General features: G+C 37.2%; 1 protein-coding gene across 3 annotated transcripts in view; it reads right to left on the bottom strand.

The window, feature by feature from the left end:
* Positions 1-4543: 4543 nt before the first annotated feature.
* LOC128733593 (scavenger receptor class B member 1) overlaps positions 4544-19296 on the bottom strand; it is a 193904-nt gene continuing 179151 nt past the window's right edge. For all 3 annotated transcript variants that reach the window (XM_053827302.1, XM_053827301.1, XM_053827300.1), the window contains 2 exons: positions 5517-5638; positions 4544-5393 (listed from right to left, as the gene is read on the bottom strand). In XM_053827302.1, the coding sequence (XP_053683277.1) occupies positions 5010-5393; positions 5517-5638 (506 nt within the window). In that variant the 3' untranslated portion in view covers positions 4544-5009. The remainder of the gene's footprint in view (positions 5394-5516; positions 5639-19296) is intronic.

Here is a 19296-nt window from a genome sequence, read left to right as displayed (position 1 = left end):
CATACAAATGAAATACAAATTTCCTTATAACTTGAGAACTAATCAAGCAAATGGAATCAAATTTGGCATGTGGGAGATTTTTGAGTCTTGAATTTATTTTATGATAGTTAGAGACCTCTCTCACCCCTGTGATAGTGGGATATGGACTCTCATACAAATAAAACAGATATTTTTACGAAACTCAAAAACTAATCGAACTCGAGAAATTCGAGACTCTTCCATAAAACATTAGTCAATAACAAGACCACAAAAACTATCTATAGTAACACTAGATCATTCAGGACGAGACGGCCGCGAGTGTTGCCAGCGACCCGCCGTCGGAAGCGCCGCCCACTGGGGGGAGGCAACTCCCCGCAGAAATCACAACTGTCTAGGTTTATTTGTTTTCCTAGGTCTACCTGGGTTTCCTGGAACGAGAAGGAGAGGATCGCGAAACGGTACTTTCCACAAAAAAGTTTTCCGTGAAATGGTCCATTCCGCTTAAAGTTTTTCGCAAAATGATATTCGGCGAAATGTTGTACAATCATGGCGAATATTACTATCCGCTTTCTGGCTATGCAATGAAGGGAGCATAACATAAGCAGGAAATCAGCGTATCTGGTATTTTATACTGCACGTTGTTGTATATTAGCTTTTTGACTGCACAGGTGTTGTAAATTGCATCCAAAATTGTATTCAAATTCTTCGTGTCGGAAATTAGCTGTAAATTAGCATTGTCAGCACTATAAGAAGGTTATCAGTAAAGTAGCTGTATATTTTGTAAAAAAAAAGCATTTAAGTAGCATTTAAGGCGACTTAAATGCTTATTGGCCGACATTTGAATGGCATTGGTGATGCTTATTGGTTACCTGGGGTGCTTTCATAGTTACGTAACTGCCAAAATGAATCATCTAAGCTTGAACTCCTCAGAAACTTGCAAAACTCGAGATTGTGACAAAGATCATCCGAGATTCATGATTTATGTACAACACAGGTTAATTTGTGGCAATACGAAGTTTGTCGGATCAGCTAGTAAATAAATAAATATTACCGGTACTGATACTGATGCTCCCAGTACCGAAATTTTGTCGTTGCTCCTAACCCTAATTTTTGCTGAACCAAAACTTTGTCCCAGCATCGACAAAATCAATATTTTTTTCTTTTTTTGTAATAGTCTTAGTTGAGCCCCTGTTAAGTGATATCTGTCATCGGTGTTGGACTTCCGCATCGTGATTAATAAATATGTTTTTTATTCCTTGTGCATACACGTGTTTTATAATTATTTTCGTTGATCCTTTATAATTCCCTGTAGCGACTAGAACAATACCTATGTCCTAGTACAGTGGTAAGATATTCATCCGATATTTCGGGTAATGGCAAATAGGTACGATATAGAACGAGCGAATACAAAATCCAACATTCAATGTTGATGCTTTGTAATACTCCATCGTTATCAATTTCTGGATGATTTCATCTGTAACATTCTACAGATTTGTCATAGATTTAGCAACTGCAAGAGGTTGAACGCATATAGGGCCCTATTCCACTCACCTGTCTTCACTCACGGGCCCAATTCTCACAGTCGCCCACCCTCATCTTACCTTACCGTCCGTATGTAAGTTGACCAATCACTCAGATCATCTAAGTAACTTTCGGAATCGCCAATTGCGCTCCTACCTAAAAAAATTTAGAAGAAATTCAGATTTATAGACTCTGTCGCTCTTTTGCCTTGTTGTTGAACTCAAGTCACAAGAAAACTTGCAAAAATTGTTGCTATTTCCAATCTGAGTGTCTATTAAGGGGCATGAAGGACCAAAATTTTTGAAAAAATTATTATTTTTTATTTCAGATTTTGATTCTGCAATCTTTTCCGCTTATTTTGATACTAAATTTGTAATGATTCGACCACGGGAAACGGCCGAAAAACGATCATACACATAAGCATTCCAGTGCGGCGCACAGTGGTCCGAAAGTCCAAAAAGCTGGCAGAAATGTCAAAACGACCTCCTAGAGGGTAGGTGACTTCTGCAAAGTTGCTTGAAATACTCAGGAGATCTTTGTGATATCATTCAACTAGTGCTTAACCCTTAAATTATAGGTTAACTCTTTAATACACGTTATTGCCATAATATAATTTAATTATTGGTTAAGTTTTTCAGTAATGGTTGAGACGATTTGATAACTCTCAGTTGCATTATAAGGCACTGAAAGGCCGGATAACATTACATTTTCATTTAATTGTTATCCAATAATTGCTTAAGTAGTTTTTTTATTGAAAGGTTTTTTCACATTTCTGCGACACATTCGATTTTCTCTGCTCATTTGATTCAGCAATTGTGCGTTCTAATTGCGTCCGAATGGTATTATAGAGCAGCTATTTATTATTAAATAAGTTTTCAAATAAAGAAATACAATAAAAATCAAATTCAATACAGACTCTGATGAAGCCGGCAAGTCGTAGGCGAAATACGTATCAGTCTGAATAATGAAACAACTAATAAAAGTTAACCAGAAAAACTTTCTTCTTATTGCTTTGTTTTCAGCCTCTACTATGGCCTTGATTAAATAATATTAGACTTCTATTTTTTTCCACAGAAAAGTGTGAAATTATTTTTTCATTTTTTATTTATTGTATTAGATATATTTATAATAGTTACGAATTTAGACTGGAGCATACATTAATGTAATGTAACATACAGCGAACGATAATTACAGTTCCATGACTAGTTTCGATGCTGTGTCAGATTTTGAATACTTTTGATTACTTTTTAAATAAAATATTAGCTTTGAACCATGTACATCCTTATCGTAAAAGGGTCTTCAATCTAAAATGCGAGACTAACAATAAGATGTAATGGGAGTGCTATGTCTCCTGTAAAATTTGTTGAAATGAGCAGAAATGAGCAGATGATAGAAACGCGTCATTCTGTTTCGATTTTCCCGAAACAAACTAAATTGTTGTTTTACTCTACGAAAATTTCTTTGGAATATACTCCAAAATCAATTTAATAAACTATATTAATGCTCGTGCCTTTCATTTCCACGATATCCTGGACTAGCAGAATAATCAATGCCTACTATCATATATTGAAACCACTGCAAGGATTATTCGTTTCAATCAAATTGGCTGACATGAATTCGTACATCTTCCCAAAGGTTTGTCTTTACTTTCTTAGTTACAGAAAGTTGCAGCCAAATTTAGGCTTAATCAGTTCCTCGTAAGTATACCTGCACAATATGGCAGCGGAACACGACGGGTTCCATAAGTTACGACTGTCAATTCGAAAGAGTTTAGATATTCGTCCTCATTTGTGTCATAATCAAGCCAGACTTGGTGAACCAATAATATTTAAAATTAGTGTAACCTTCTAAATAATATTGAAATAGGTCTCTTTTAACTAAATATGTCATTATTTATGATATTTATGCAACGTCTGCTACATACCGATAAGAAACAACCATGCGTGTTTTTGAAAAGATTTCACCGGCTTTAACGTTATTAAACAAGTTCAGATGGCCCTAGCTTTTAGAAAACTAAGAAACGAACAACCAAAACGAGGATTTAAGCTCATATGGGCATGTAGAAGAACACTTTTGAGTTATATGATCAATTAAAAATACTTGCAAAATGGGGTTTCTGCCAACTTTTTTGATTTTCGGACCACTGTGCGGCGTGGAACAACTACGGCGGAATAAAACGCCGCTCCTGAAAAACCATGATTTTTAAACTTTATGTACATTTTTCTCAGAAACTACACAACGTATTGGAACAAACTTTTTTTTGTTTTGTTGGTAGTAGCTTGGCAAAAACTTTTATAACTTTTCAGTTTCGTGAACAAAACACAGCTTGAGAAAAACGAAAAAGAAGAAAAATAGATTCCTGAAAAAATAAAATTTTGTCTTCTTTTTCTTTTTTCTCTAGCTGTGTTTTGTTTACGAAACTGAAAAGTTATAAAAGTCTTTGCCAAGCTACTACCAACAAAACAAAAAAAAGTTTGTTCCAATACGTTGTGTAGTTTCTAAGAAAAAGGTACATAAAGTTTAAAAATCATGCTTTTTCAGGAGCGGCGTTTTATTCCACCTAAGTTGTTCCACGCCGCACTGGAATGCTTATGTGTATGATCGTTTTTCGATCACTTCCCGTGGTCGGATCATTACAAATTTAATATCAAAATAAACGAAAAAGATTGCAGAATCAAAATCTGAAATAAAAAATAATATTCTTTTCAAAATTTTCAGTCGTTTATGTCCCCTTAACATAAACAATTAAATCCTTCAGACTGAAAAATGTGTATTTTTGTTTTGCATTTTATACTCTTCATGCAAAAACATTCCGTCAAGAAGCCTGAGAGCTCATCTTCGCATCCGTACAACTTCGGTAGCTTAAATTGAAGCTCAAACCCAAGCAAAATACCCAAATTCAAGTCCAAACCCTCTCTAAGAATTGCTTCTGGCTACGCCCTCCGGCGACACACAAACATTGTTTTTCAGTATTGGGAGATTTATTACATACATGGTTTCTAGAGCAAATTTAAATTTATTCTATTAACTTTAAAGTGGAAGGCCTTAGACGGATATTTGTTGAATATCGGATAGTTATGTTCCTAGTGTTCGTTCGTGAAACCTAATCTTAGAATCTAAAGGCTGGTTCGAATATTACTTTTAGATGTGGCGTGGCACCTTTGTCATCATTTCAGATGTAGATAGGCCTGTTTCTTAATTGTAGCACTGAAGGTGTAGTGTTCAAATATTTGAATAATCACGCACGCATTTCGCCACAGGTGTATGGCAAACATTTTCAAACTATCAATATTTTGCAGGTTTTTGTACATACATGTGTTGAAGCATTGTTTTTAAGAAAAATAGCTGTTATGTACCGAAGATATTCCCTAAATTGTCTAAATTGAGCAATCTTATTAAGCAATTTATCCCGTGGACCACGTCTTGTTTATTTAAAATAAATATTTTAGAGTACTGTCTAAATGGACACCTATGAAGCATACCCCAATCACAAGAATAAAAAATACAGTTTAATTTGTATGATTTCCATTTTCCAATTTAGCCTTCTTTTTGGCTTGGTCAACAGATGCAGTTGCTAAATAGTTGGACCCTTCAAGATGAAGCGTGCTCTGTCGATGTGACTTTCGGACGAGACAGATTACAGCGATTATGAAAAGAAAACCTCCAAGAGCAAAAAGCAAAATCGTTAAGAATAATTTTGCTTTTGGTGGAACAGTCGTGGCAACTTTCATCAGGTCCAGTATTTGGTCAGGAAGTGAATCAATGCCTTCTTCGAACCACAGAATAGGAAATACGATGTCTGGGAAGTTCGCTACTTGTTTTATGTCAACAACCTGACTTACAGCCAAGTTAATTTGTATACGAGCTCGTGCACGAAGAGCGGTACCCATATCCTGCAATAGTAAAAATGTTATTTTATATCGCAATTTTGTTTCAAGTTTTAATTTTGATGAAGATGAATCTCACAGAGTATCGCTTTGTTATTACGAATATAAGAATCTCAAAAAGGAACTTACCGGTTGAACATCAATAAAAAGCTGGTGCTTTTCTTTTTCTGGCGGTGAAATTCCCTCAACAGCAGTTCTCAGGGATTGATCCGCCAAATAAAAGTGAGGAAAACTAAGCAATATCGGGGAATCTATAATGAAATATTATTTTCTAGAATAATAAATAAAAATAGTATAATTTCTAATAATATGCAGAACAATGAGCAAGCATGATTGCAGTGTATGTTTTTATTGTTTTCCAGTTTTCAGGTCTTGATGTAACATCTATTCACAGACAAACAGACATAAAACTTGGAAGAAAAATCAACAAAAATTATCGTACCACACATTTTGCCTGAACACTAGTGCCATCTATGATCGACATTCCCAAATATCAAAGAGCAGCAGGAGTATCCCTTGAACTAACAAGTATTTTTTATGGGGGATATCCCCTTCTTTCTTTGAAAAGCGCCACATTGATCAACATGGAGACATTCCAGACTAAGCCCAAATTTGAAATGACGGTTTCATCGGTGCGAAGAATGGAAAACGAGTGTTATGTCTGTTTGTCTGTGATCTATTTACCAACTACGGTAAATGATCTTGAGTGGGCTTATTTTTAAATAAGAATTTTAGGATAGGGGAGAGTGGTCAACAGTGAGACAACAGGAACAGTGAATCAACGGGACTAGCTACGTCATAAAACATTCAAGATCCATGATATTTTCATGGAAAGTGAAGTTTATGAACCTAGATCGCATAATGTAGTTTGAGAAAAATTTGTTGATTTTTTCATATATTTTTCAACAAAAATCAGTTTTGAGAGGGCCAAAGTAAATTTTTTTGCAATCGTTTTTAGGTGAACAACAAAATACATATTAAATTTAAATTGAAATTGCTGCATGGCATCACATAGTAATAAGAGTTAATACCTATTTGAACAAATTTGACAATCGAATTGTTTGCTAACCCCACTAGTTCACTATTTTTCGTAAAACATTCCTATTGGCAACGGTGAGACACAGAGACGTAGGTGATACTGAGACATAGCTTTCGCCATGCAAATTTTTTTGAAAATTTTTTATTTGTGTTCAATTGCAAATCAATGCATAGGGATTGACTGTAAATGAATTCGTAAGTTCGTAAGAATCGTAAGTTAAAACACAGATGTCCAGAATTTGTCCTTTTTATGTGTATAAATGTAAGTATATGTGGAAATAATCGGAATTTTCAATCATACCCAACAATAATGTATGCTTTATAGACACAATAAACAGCACAACCTTTAAATTATTCTTTATTACTCAAAAATAAGGTTTAAATTGATTTCAAATAGGTGTTTCAGTATACAATACTCGTTGTCTCACTCTTCCCACCTATTGGTTAACAGTGACACAAAATTCCACTTTCACATTTGTGGTTATAACTAATTTAGCTTATAACCAAAACGACTGAAACTTTTTTTCAGACAACTAGAAGGATGTACCTTTCAAATGGATTGAAGAGCTTGTTGATAGCTATCGTCAAAAAAATTTTAAAATTTTTGGAAAAACACGACGTTGGACGTCTTTCCCCTATACTAATCAAGTCTTTCTACTGTTTCAACCTTTGTTATACTATATAACAAAGGTTTAGAAATTTGTCGAAAAACACGAAAATGATCCGAGGCCCAGAGGGCCGAGTCACATATACCAGTCGATAGAGTTCGACGAACTGAGCAATGTCTGTGTGTGTGTATGTGTGTGTGCAGCTCATTTTCTATCGCCTGTTTCTCGGAGATGGCTGAACCGATTCGTCCGCTATTGCGTTCGTTTGAAAGGTAGTATTGTCCAGTATATCACTATTGAATAGTTTCGTGGTCCGATATTTTGTTTAAAAGTTATAAGCAAAAATTTGAAAACTATATGACACGATTTTCTCCAGAATCACACAGCCGATTCCAATGATCTTAGTATCAAATGAAAGCTCTTGCTATCATAAAAATTTTCAGGAAGTTTTATTGAAAAAAAACGAGTAGTTTAAAAGTTAACCTTAAAAAACCTGTTTTGACAAGGTAATAATTATCGCCTGTTTTTCAGAGATGGCCAATCCGAATTTTGCGCTATTAGTCTCATTTGAACGGTAATATAGCCCAATAGATCACTAATGAAATGTTGTTTGATTGGACGTTTAATTTGAAAGTTATGAACAATCATTTACAACACATCAAAATTAACAATAATCTATACCTATAAAAAAGGATTTCTGTATGTCTGTCTGTGTCTGTCCCTATGTTCCTTTTAGAATCCAAAACTACTGAACCGATTGGCGTGAAAATTTGCATGTAGGGGTTTTTGGGGCTAGGGAAGGTTCTCTCGATGGCAAAAGACCCCTCCTTTCACTAAGAGGGGGGTTCCCATACAAATCTATGCCTATAAAAATGGATTTCTGTCTGTCTGCACTATGTTCCTTATAGAATCGAAAACTACTGAACCGATCGGAGTGAAAATTTGCATGTAGGGGTTTTTGGTGCCAGGGAAGGTTCTTATGATGGTTAGAGATCCCTCCACCCACTAAGAGGGGGGGGGCTCCCATACAAATCTATACCTATAAAAATGGATTTCTGTCTGCCTACCCGCATGTTCCTTATAGAATCGAAAACTACTGAACCGATCGGCGTGAAAATTTGCATGTAGGGGTTTTTGGTGCCAGGGAAGGTTCTTATGATGGTTAGAGATCCCTCCACCCACTAAGAGGGAGGGGGCTCCCATACAAATCTATACCTATAAAAATGGATTTCTGTCTGCCTGCCCGCATGTTCCTTATAGAATCGAAAACTACTGAACCGATCGGCGTGAAAATTTGCATATAGGGGTTTTTGGGGCCAGGGAAGGTTCTTATGATGGTTAGAGACCTCGCCCCACTAAGAGAGTGGGGCTCCCATACAAATGAAACACAAATTTCTGCATAACCCGAGAACTAATCAAGCAAATGGAACAAAATTTTACATGTGGGTGTTTTTGCAGACGAGAATTTTTTCTAGGGTGAATTGAGACCCCTCTCCCTTTAAAGAGGGGGGGGGGCTCCCATACAAATGAAATAAAAATTTCCTCATAACTCGAGAAGTAATCAAGCAAATGAAACCAAATTTGGCATGTGGGGGGTTTTGGAGGCAGGAATTTTTTTTATGATGGTTTGAGATCCCTCACCCCTGTAGTAGGGGGATAAGGACTCTCATACAAATAAAACAGAAATTTTTGCGTAACTCAAAAGCTAATCGAGCTCGAGAAATTTTAGACTTTTTTATTCAATAATAAGACCACCAAAAACTATCAATAGTAACATTCGATAATTCAGCGCGAGACGGCCACAGGCCGCGAGAGTTTCCGGCGACCTGCCGTCGGAAGCACTGGCCACTGCGGGGGGCAGCCCCCGTAGAGATCACCTCTATTTAGGTTTATTTATTTTCCTAGTTCTACTGACCTCTATTACTTTCCTTTAGTTGGGTCACCCCTGCGAAATGGTAAGTTCTACGAAAATATTTTCCGTGAAATGGTACATCCCGCGCAAGGTTTTTCGCGAAATGGTATTCTGCGAAACTCTATATTCCGCGTTATGGTTAACCGAGAATTGGTGTTCCGCAAAATGGTAGTCGGCGAAATGGTTTGTAATGATGGCGAATATTTAAATGCTATCCGCTTTATTTTATCAGGCTAAGCAATGGGGGGAGTTGTTTTCTACTTTACTGTGAGGAAAATTTGTATATTAAAACACCCATGAACTCCCCAGAAATTTGCAAAAGATTGTGACAAAGGTCATCCGAGAGTCACGATTTACGTACAACACAGTTTAATTTGTGGCAATACGAAGTTTGTCGGGTCAGCTAGTCTTCTTATATATAAAAATGGATTTCTGTCTGTCTGTCGGGATGTTCCTTATAGAATAAAAAACTACTGAACCAATCGGCGTGAAAATTTGCAAGTAGAGGTTTTTGAGGCCAGGAAAGGTTTTAGTGATGGTTAGAGACCCCTCCCCCACTAAGAGGGGGGGCTCCCATACAAATGAAACACAAATTTCTGCATAACTCAAGAACTAATCAAGCAAATAGAACAAAATTTTGCATGTTGGTGTTTTTGGTGACAAGAATTTATTGTATGGTAAATTGAGACCCCTCCCCCCTTTAGAAAGGGAATTATGACTCCTCTCCTCTTTAAGGGGGGGGGGATAAAATACAAATTTCCTCATAACTCGAGAACTAATCAAGCAAATGGAACAAAATTTGGCATGTGAAATTTTTCGAGGGCAAGAATATTTTCTATGGTGAATTAGGACCGCTCCCCACTTTAGGGGGGGGGGGCTCCTCTACAAACGAAATACAAATTTCCTCATAACTCGAAAACTAATCAAGCGAATGGAACAAAATTTAGCATGTGGGTGTTTCTGGAGGTAAGAATTTTTTCTATGATGAATTAGGACCTCTCCCCACTTTAGGAGGGGGGGCTCCTATACAAATGAAAAACAAATTTTCTTATAACTCGATAACTAATCAAGCAAATGGAACCAAATTTGACATGTAAGTGGTTTTGGAGGCAAGATTTTTTTTCTATGGTGAATTGAGACCCCTCTCCTCTTTAGAAAGCGAGTTATGACCCATCTCCCCTTTAAGAGGGTGGGCTCCCATACAAATGAAATTCAAATTTCCTTATAATTTAAGTACTAATCAAGCAAATGGAACCAAATTTGGCATGTGGGAGTTTTAGATGGCAGAATTTTTTTTCGATGGTGAATTACGACCCCTTCCCCTTTTAAGAGGGGGGGCTCCCATACAAATGAAATACAAATTTCCTTATAACTTGAGTACTAATCAAGCAAATGGAATCAAATTTGGCATGTGGGAGATTTTTGAGTCTTGAATTTATTTTATGATAGTTAGAGACCTCTCACCCCTGTGGTGGGGGGATATGGACTCTCATACAAATAAAACAGAAATTTTTGCGAAACTCAAAAACTAATCGAACTCGAGAAATTTGAGACTCTTCCATAAAACATTAGTCAATTACAAGACCACCAAAACTATCTATAGTAACACTAGATCATTCAGGACGTGACGGCCGCGAGTGTTGCCGGCGACCCGCCGTCGGAAGCGCCGCCCACTGGGGAGGCAACTCCCCACAGAAATCACTACTGTCGAGGTTTATTTGTTTTCCTACGTCTACCTGGGTTTCCTGGAACGAGTGACAGCGAGTAAGGAGAGGATCGCGAAATGGTACTTTCCACAAAAAAGTTTTCCGTGAAATGGTCCATTCCGCTTAAGGTTTTTCGCAAAATAATATTCGGCGAAATGTTGTACAATTATGGCGAATATTACTATCCGCGTTCTGGCTATGCAATGAGGGGACAGGGGAGTTGTTTTCTACTTTACTGTGAGGAAAAATTGCAAATTTGTATATTAAACTACCCATTCCAGGTAACTAATAAGCATTAACATAAGCAGCAAATCAGCGTATCTGGCATGTTATACTGCACGTTGTTGTATATTAGCTTTTTGACTACATAGGTGTTGTAAATTGGCATCCAAAATTGTATTCAAATTCTTCGTGTCGGTAATTAGCTGTATATTAGCATTGTCAGTACTATAAGAAGGTTATCAGTAAAGTATCAGTATTTTGCCAAAATAGCATTTAAGGCGACTTAAATGCTTATTGGCTTATATTTGAATAGCATTGGAGATGCTTATTGCACAGACAAACAGACGAAACACTCGCGTTAATTCCATCGTCCATTCAAAAACTACCTATTTTTCAAAAAAGCATGTTTCGCAACATCGCCACACCGCGGCGCTCGAGTGTTGTTTCGAGTTTTCGGTATAAAACCGTTTAAATGGAAAAAAACTTACAGTGTAAAACCCTGCAAATGTAAAACCCCTACAGTATAAAACCCTGAAAATGCAAGCTACTCCGCAACATGCATAACAGAGGGTGCTAGTGTGCAAGCAAAATGTGTAGGACGATGGTTTTTAAAGGAGTTTCTTCTATGTGTCATGTCAGTTCGTCAGTGGTTATTGGTTACCTGGGATCAGTGCCGTTAATATTCATCAGCATAACGTTCAAACTTCTGGATTATCAGTCAACCTTGCATTGAAAATCTGCTTGCTTTGATCAAACGTACATAATAACTAAATGCAGCAAGCATGAACTTCATGCACGAGAATATAGAATATCAGCGCCCTGCGATATTGTAACAAACTGACATTTACGTTTGAGCAGTGAAAATCAATAAAAAAAATATGTTGTGGTTTAGCATCTACTGCGTTCAGCTGTTCGACATAAGATTTTTCTTTTCATTAACTGCATCTAGAATTGTTTTTTACCTGAAGTGAATATCACCTTCTGGATTTGAAAATCACTTTCTCCTGTGCTATTTTCACGATATATTGAACCTGTATACTATAATGAAAATCACTGTGCAGTTGTACATACGAAACTCAGAGGCATAAAAAATAATGTATGCTGGGAAAAAAGATTTACTGCTTTGTTTGAAATTCGATGATAATTTAAGGCCCTGCCTGGGATGCTTTCATAGTTACGTAACTGCCACAATGAATCATCTAAGGTTGAACTCCTCAGAAACTTGCAAAACTCGAGATTGTGATAAAGATCATCCGAGATTCATGATTTATGTACAACACAGGTTAATTTGTGGCAATACGAATTTTGTCGGGTCAGCTAGTTTATAATAATTTTTTTTTTAAATTCTATATTAGAGAGGTTTTCAGCCTGCGGCTGGTTCGCCTCTTTATAATAATTTTAACAATTTAGACAATTTATCAAGTTTCAATTGTTTTAGTATCAAACGAAAGGTTTTGACACTGCGAATGTATCTGCAAAATTTGAGAAGAATTGGTTTTGCCGGTCAAAAGACATTACCTCTCGAACACTCGTGCCAACTTTTGTAACACGGTTGCTCGCGAGCAATAGCCCAAAACCAAAAAAAAGTGCCCACTAGAGTTTTGACTAGGAAAACCTGGTTTAAAGTTTATCGAACCTTTGGGAGAGTTTCTTGAAATTGAATGCTCTATCGTCTGGTAGAATTTAAATTTTGATTAATCCCCCTAAAAGTGAAATAAAAAAATTATTTTTTTTTCAGTTTCAATATAATACATTGATGTGTTCTGCAAAGTTTTAGAGCATATTATTACAAGGAATTTTGCTTAAAACAGTAACCTTCTATCTCTTCAGCGAAGATAGAAAAATCTTATTTATTGTATATGAAGTTGTAAAATCAGTTTTTCTATTTTAGCTCTTTTTGTAATTGTTGTATGACTTTTTCTTGTATTACAAAGTTATACAAATAGTACAAATACACAACTTTGCTGAATATAGTAAACCTCTATGTTTGCTTATTTAGATACTGTAGAACTTTGATTATAAAAAATACCTTAATTTTGACCCCGAATTACTCGACTACTAGCAGACGTATACATTTTAAACATTTCACATTTGCTGATAGTTTTGCTGCATACAGCCACCATTTTTCCATATGAAGAAACGAGTGAAAATTACAGTTGGGGTCAATTGCGGTACACCTCACCATTGGCGCAGCTAGGCAACTTTCCTGGAGGGGGCCTAGAGGGTACCTTCCAAAAAAAATTTCATCATGATCCAGTTACGCTGGCTGTCATCGATAGCACAGGGTTTCGTAGGGAATTATCAGGAGGGTTTAATGGAGTCCAGCGCAACTACGGACCAAATTTTCACCATCGGATAGATCGTGGAGAAGTCTCGTAAGTTCAACGTGCCCATGCATCAATTTTTTTTATTTAAAAGCTATACAGTCAATCGAGACCAGCTTTGGCAGATAGTGCACGAAAACGGATTTTCCGGATAAACTGACGCGACTGATCAGAGCTCATTGGATCGAGTGATGTGTTTCGTGCGCATCTCTGGGGCACTCTAGAGTCCCTGCAAAATGCGGCGAGGATTGAGACAAGGTGGCGGCTTGCTATTCAACATCGCTCTTGAGGAAGTGATCAGATGAAAGCGGAGCCTAGGAGGATTGGGTTAAAAATAAATGCGTCGAAGACTAAAGGCTCAAAGGAAACAAACGCGTGCCTCCCACGGACGGTAACTGTTGACGGCGACGAACTGTAAGTGAAAGACGAGTTCGTGTATTTGTGACCGCTGGTGACCGCGGACAACAACATAAGTAAAGAGATCCAGTGGCACATTTAAGGGGGAACTCGAGCCTACTTTACCCTTTGCAAAACGTTTCGATCAAGAAGCATATACCGCCGTACGACAAACAGTAGTTCTTTATTAATTTGAAGCCGTAACACTGCTCTGGAGGATATACGCGCCTTTACCCTGTTCGAGCGGAAGGTACTGCGGACGATATTTGGAGTACAAACAGAAAGCGGAGAGTGGCGGAGATATATGATTCACGAGCTACATGCACTGTTTGGAGAGATTTCCATTGTCAACTCGCGAAAGTCAGTAGGCTACGTTGTGCAGGATACGTCGTAAGGATGCCGGACGACAGTGCGATGAAAACAGTTCTCTTCAACAACTGTACCGGCACCAAGAAAGGGGAGCTTACCGTACAAGATGGCTCCGCCAGGTCGAAAATAATTTGCGACTTCTTAAACGACCGGAAAATTGGGGACGAATGACCCAATATCGAGTTGGGCATGAAATGGGGAAGGCAAATGAGGAAGCGTCCAGCATACCTCCAGCCATCCCAAACCCCTACCAGGCGCCTCCACGTGTCCTTACCCGATAATGCTCTATCGAGTAGCCAAGCTGAGAGGTGCGACGATGGGTGGTTCCCCGTTGCCTGATCTCAAAACTGCGGGGTTGGATGACGGCTGAGCCACACTACCTTGTTAGTAGGTAAGTTTAACATAATTTATTTTAATGATTTGTTTCGTTTTAGCTCATGAAGCAAGCACCTCTTACTGTACAGTGAAAACTCCGTCCGAAGAAAGTTTAAATAATGCTTATGAATACCCGAAGAAAAAATTAAATTATTAATGGAAGCACTCATGTTAACTCAAATGATGCAACTCTATTCCATTCGAAGGACTGCTGGTGAGGTTGTTCTGTTTTTGTCTATATATCTTCATATAATGTAGGAGCATCATGGTATCGAATGATTCGAAGACTGGATGAGGGATGTGGTAACCAGCCCAAGTCATATAAGTTCGAAGAGGATTTTGACGCGCCCTTCTAGCACATAAATCATCACGCAAGATAAGTTTGCACGGCGGAGTTATGTATCTAGAAACCGGAAGTCTATGCTGGAAGGAGTGTTTTATATTCCCGTGGAATCACATAAGCGACATTGCTTATAGATTCACCAGACCCCTTTTGGTCCTTCACGAATAGCATTGACATGAAAGTTGCTAAGTAGATAAATTCGATTCTACAGTAATTCTACTTGCATACAATGGGAAACCCTTGAGGTGATGGTGGCTACCCCCATACATACATACATACGAGTGACCCAATATCAAGTTGAATGGAGACGACTGCTTGAAACAGCATGAGCCGGGGTGGCCACTCTGCTACTCACGCCGACGACAACTACGTATTTGCGATGCTTAGTTAAAAAACCTGATTTAATCCACCTAGTGGTGAAAGGAACCTTTGTTATACGGTCTTACTTGCTATTTGAGATAGAAATCGACACGTTTGATTTACATGAAATTTTTGGAAATTGAATAAGTTTACAAACTTTGAACCAAATAGAAGCAATTATAAATTTTGATAGTTCCTTTTCTCATGAAATTGCTGAGTAAGTTGTTACTAATGCGGGTAAGTGCAAGTAAAAGTAAGTTGTAAGATGATATATTATTCTTTAACATATACATTGCGTAGTAAAGGTCTAGTTTATACGTTTTTGAACTATGCATAATTTCCTGTAATGCCATTCTATTTGATTCGCAACAATCAAGTTTTCTTGAAGAAATTTCATCAATTTTTATTAACCTTCGGTTACTCACGCTGTTGTATTTCGTACCACATCGGTAGGTTTTTGAACGCCATATTGTTATAAAGTTACAAATCGTATATTACGTATATACTAACGTATATTCTTCAGTAAGCTTGTTATAAGCAAAAGGCAGAATTATTCAATGCATTAATACTTTAAATTGTTAGAAAACAAGATTAGCATAAACCGACATCACAGAAACGAAGCAAGCAGCATGTGAGGTGTACCGCAATTGACCCCATCTGGAATTTTCTCTCGTTTCTTCATATGGAAAAATGGTGTCTATATGCAGCAAAACTACCAGCAAATGTAAAATGTTTAAGATGTATCCGTCTGCTAGTAGTCGAGTAATTCGGGGTCAAAATCAGGTTATTTTTTATAATAAAAGTTCTACAGTTCCTAAACAAGCAAACATATAGGTGTACTAAATTCAGCAAAGTTGTGTATTTTTATTATTTGTACAACTTTGTAATACATGAAAATGTCATACAACAATTACAAAAATAGTTAGAATAGAAAACCTGATTTTACAAATTCATATACAATAAATAAGATTTTTCTATCTTCGCTGAAGAGATAGAAGGTTACTGTGTTGAGCAAAATTCCTTGTAATAATATGCTCTAAAAGTTTGCAGAACACATCAATGTGTTGTATTGAAACTGAAGGAAAATTTTTTTTTAATTTCACTTTTAGGGGGATTAATCAAAATTCAAATTCAACCAGACGATAGAGCTTTCAATTTTAAGAAACTCTTCCAAAGGTTCGATAAACTTAAAACCAAGTTTTCCCAGTCAAGACTCTAGTGCGCACGTTTTCTTTGGTTTTGGGCTATTGTGCGCGCGAATAACCGTGTTGAGGAGAGGAGAGTTGGCGCGAGTGTTCGAGGGTTAATATCTCTTGACCGGTAAAACCAATTCTTATGAAATTTTGCATATATATTCGCAGTGTCAAAACCTCTCGTTTGATATCAAAATATTGAAATTAGGTAAATTATCTTAGTTAAAACCATTATAAATTATTGTTAATTTTGGTATGGGGAATTGGATTGATCATAACTTTCAAATTAAACGTCCAATCAAAAAATCAATGAATAGTGATCTATCCGGCTAAATTACCTGCCAAACGAAACTAATAGCGCGTAAATCAGTTTGGTCATCTCTGAGAAACAGGCGTTCATTTGTACCTAGTCAAAACAGGTTTTTCAAGGCTAACTTTTAAACTGCTTGTCCGTTTTCAATAAAACTTGGCAAAACGTTTAGTAATAGTAAGAGCTTTTGTTTGGTACTAAGATTGTTAAAATTGGTTGCGTGGTTCCCGAGAAAACCGTGTCACGTAGTTTTCACATTTTTGCTTATAACTTTCAAACGAAAAGTCAGACCACGCAACCATTTAATAGTGATATACTAGGCAATAATACCTTTCAAACAAAAGGAATAGCGGTCGAATCGGTTCAGCCATCACTGAGTAACAGGCGATAGAAAATTCGGAGCGAACACACATACACACATACACACTTACACACACACACACACACACTTACACACACACACACACTTACACACACACACACACACACACTTACACACACACACACACTTACACACACACACACACACACACACACTTACACACACACACACACACACACACTTACACACACACACACACACACACACTTACACACACACACACGCACACACTTACACACACACACACACACACACACACACACACACACTTACACACACACACACACACACACACACACACACACACACACACACACACACACTTACACACACACACACACTTACACACACACACACACTTACACACACACACTTACACACACACACACACACACACTTACACACACTTACACACACACACACACACACACACACACACTTACACACACACACACACACACACACTTACACACACACACACACTTACACACACACACACACTTACACACACACACTTACACACACACACTTACACACACACACACACACACACACACACACACTTACACACACACACACACTTACACACACACACACACACACACACACACACACACACACACACACACACACACACACACACACACACACACACACAGACAGACATTGCTCAGTTCGTCGAACCCTATCGATTGGTATATGTGACTCGCCCCTCCGGGTCTTGGATCAATTTCGTGTTTTTCGACCAATTTCTAAACCTTTGTTATCTTATATATAAAAGAGAAGTGAAAAAGTTCGACCGCGCATCACTTGAGAACGGAGCATCCGATTTGAGCCGTCTCTTCTTTATTATGTTCGTTTCCACCACCGCTATGTTTTTACGACGAGAAAAATCGGAAAATTTAGTGGAAAGATTAGAAAACTCGAAAAATTAGTTTTCCATATAAAACCCGCAACGCATTGTATGCGCCATATCAGTGGTTACTACGATCATCTACCGATACCACGTTCGATTAACAGCACCGTTGCCACCAAAAACAAACACGTTTTACCTTCATCGAAATAGCCACATATAACAATGAGGGATATTCTTGCTATTAATCATTTTTGTGGTTTAGCAAGATCAGAAAATAATCAACATTACGTAATTTGTTGTAGGTATAACTTATTGATAAACCCACAATCCAGCTTAAAGCGTCAGTAAAAAATTCGTACAAATGGTTTAGGCACTAAATTGATTAAATTGATTGAACTTATTGTCGTTTTCAATTCATATTGCATCTCTTAAAAATGTAAAAAAGCTTACAAAATGATGCTTCTGTGTTAAATTATTTTGGTCCGTGAATTATCAAAGGAACAAAGAGAACAAAAACTAACAATTCAATTTTGTGGAATAATGGAATCTGGATCAGTAATGAATACTAACGCAGTTTGCAAATTACAGTTATCGAGATTGGGCAATGCAACTGTTTCAGCTAATTCTTATCAATCAATTTAGGAAGCAAATAAAAATAATAATTGCATGACTGTTGATATCTAATACGTATCAGAATATTGAGTTGAATTTAAAATTATCAAGGAATTCCAAACGAACCTTTGATTGTGAGGAAGGGAATATGCTCGAGTGTCCAAAAACTGTTAGCTAACTCAAGAACCAGCATACAGAATAGATAGTAATGGGATGAATATACGAATCACGCGTTGATAACAAGATTTTGATCTCTAAACAGTCTCAGCAGTCGGTCAGTGTTACATTTTACGTAGCTGCGAGAAAAAAGGTCACACATGTTGTTTGTATTGCGATTCATACGATGCACACAACCAATCGTCTGTATGTGTTATATTTCTCAACGCAATCATGCAATGAACATGATCTGACATGAGGTTTGTCATTATCTGTACGGATCGCGACAAAGTGTTTGTCGCTTACAAGTAGTGATGTCAATGAATCTGAATCTGATCGCTCCTATGATCTTGATCGCTAGAAGCGATTTTTTTTCCATCCCTGATCCCGTTAGAGGGCTAGGAAAACAAGATGAGGTCGAAAAATAGTGCAAAAGCTGCGCCATAAACATGCTTGAGAATGGGAAATATGATCGATATGATTTCCAGTGCTTTTCATTTTTTATTTGTATATTAAAACATGATTCATGACATAAGACATCTGTCCCTTAAAATGTCAGCAACGAAAATAAATCTTACAAAATTACTACCGTGCAATGTTTTCCTCCTATTTTTCATATAAAATTTCTAAGCTCTAGTATCTATTGAGTGAAAAAAGCATCTATTGATGCGGAAAATTTGTTTGAAATTTGTATAAATTTATTTGGAAAAATCAACTTACTAGTATTTTTAATCCTATCACCACTAT

The sequence above is a fragment of the Sabethes cyaneus genome, chromosome 2 (genome assembly GCF_943734655.1).
Source record: "Sabethes cyaneus chromosome 2, idSabCyanKW18_F2, whole genome shotgun sequence".
Lineage (NCBI taxonomy): Eukaryota > Metazoa > Arthropoda > Insecta > Diptera > Culicidae > Sabethes > Sabethes cyaneus.
The sequence above is the reverse complement of the archived record's forward strand: the minus strand, read 5'-3'. Positions and strand labels throughout refer to the sequence as shown.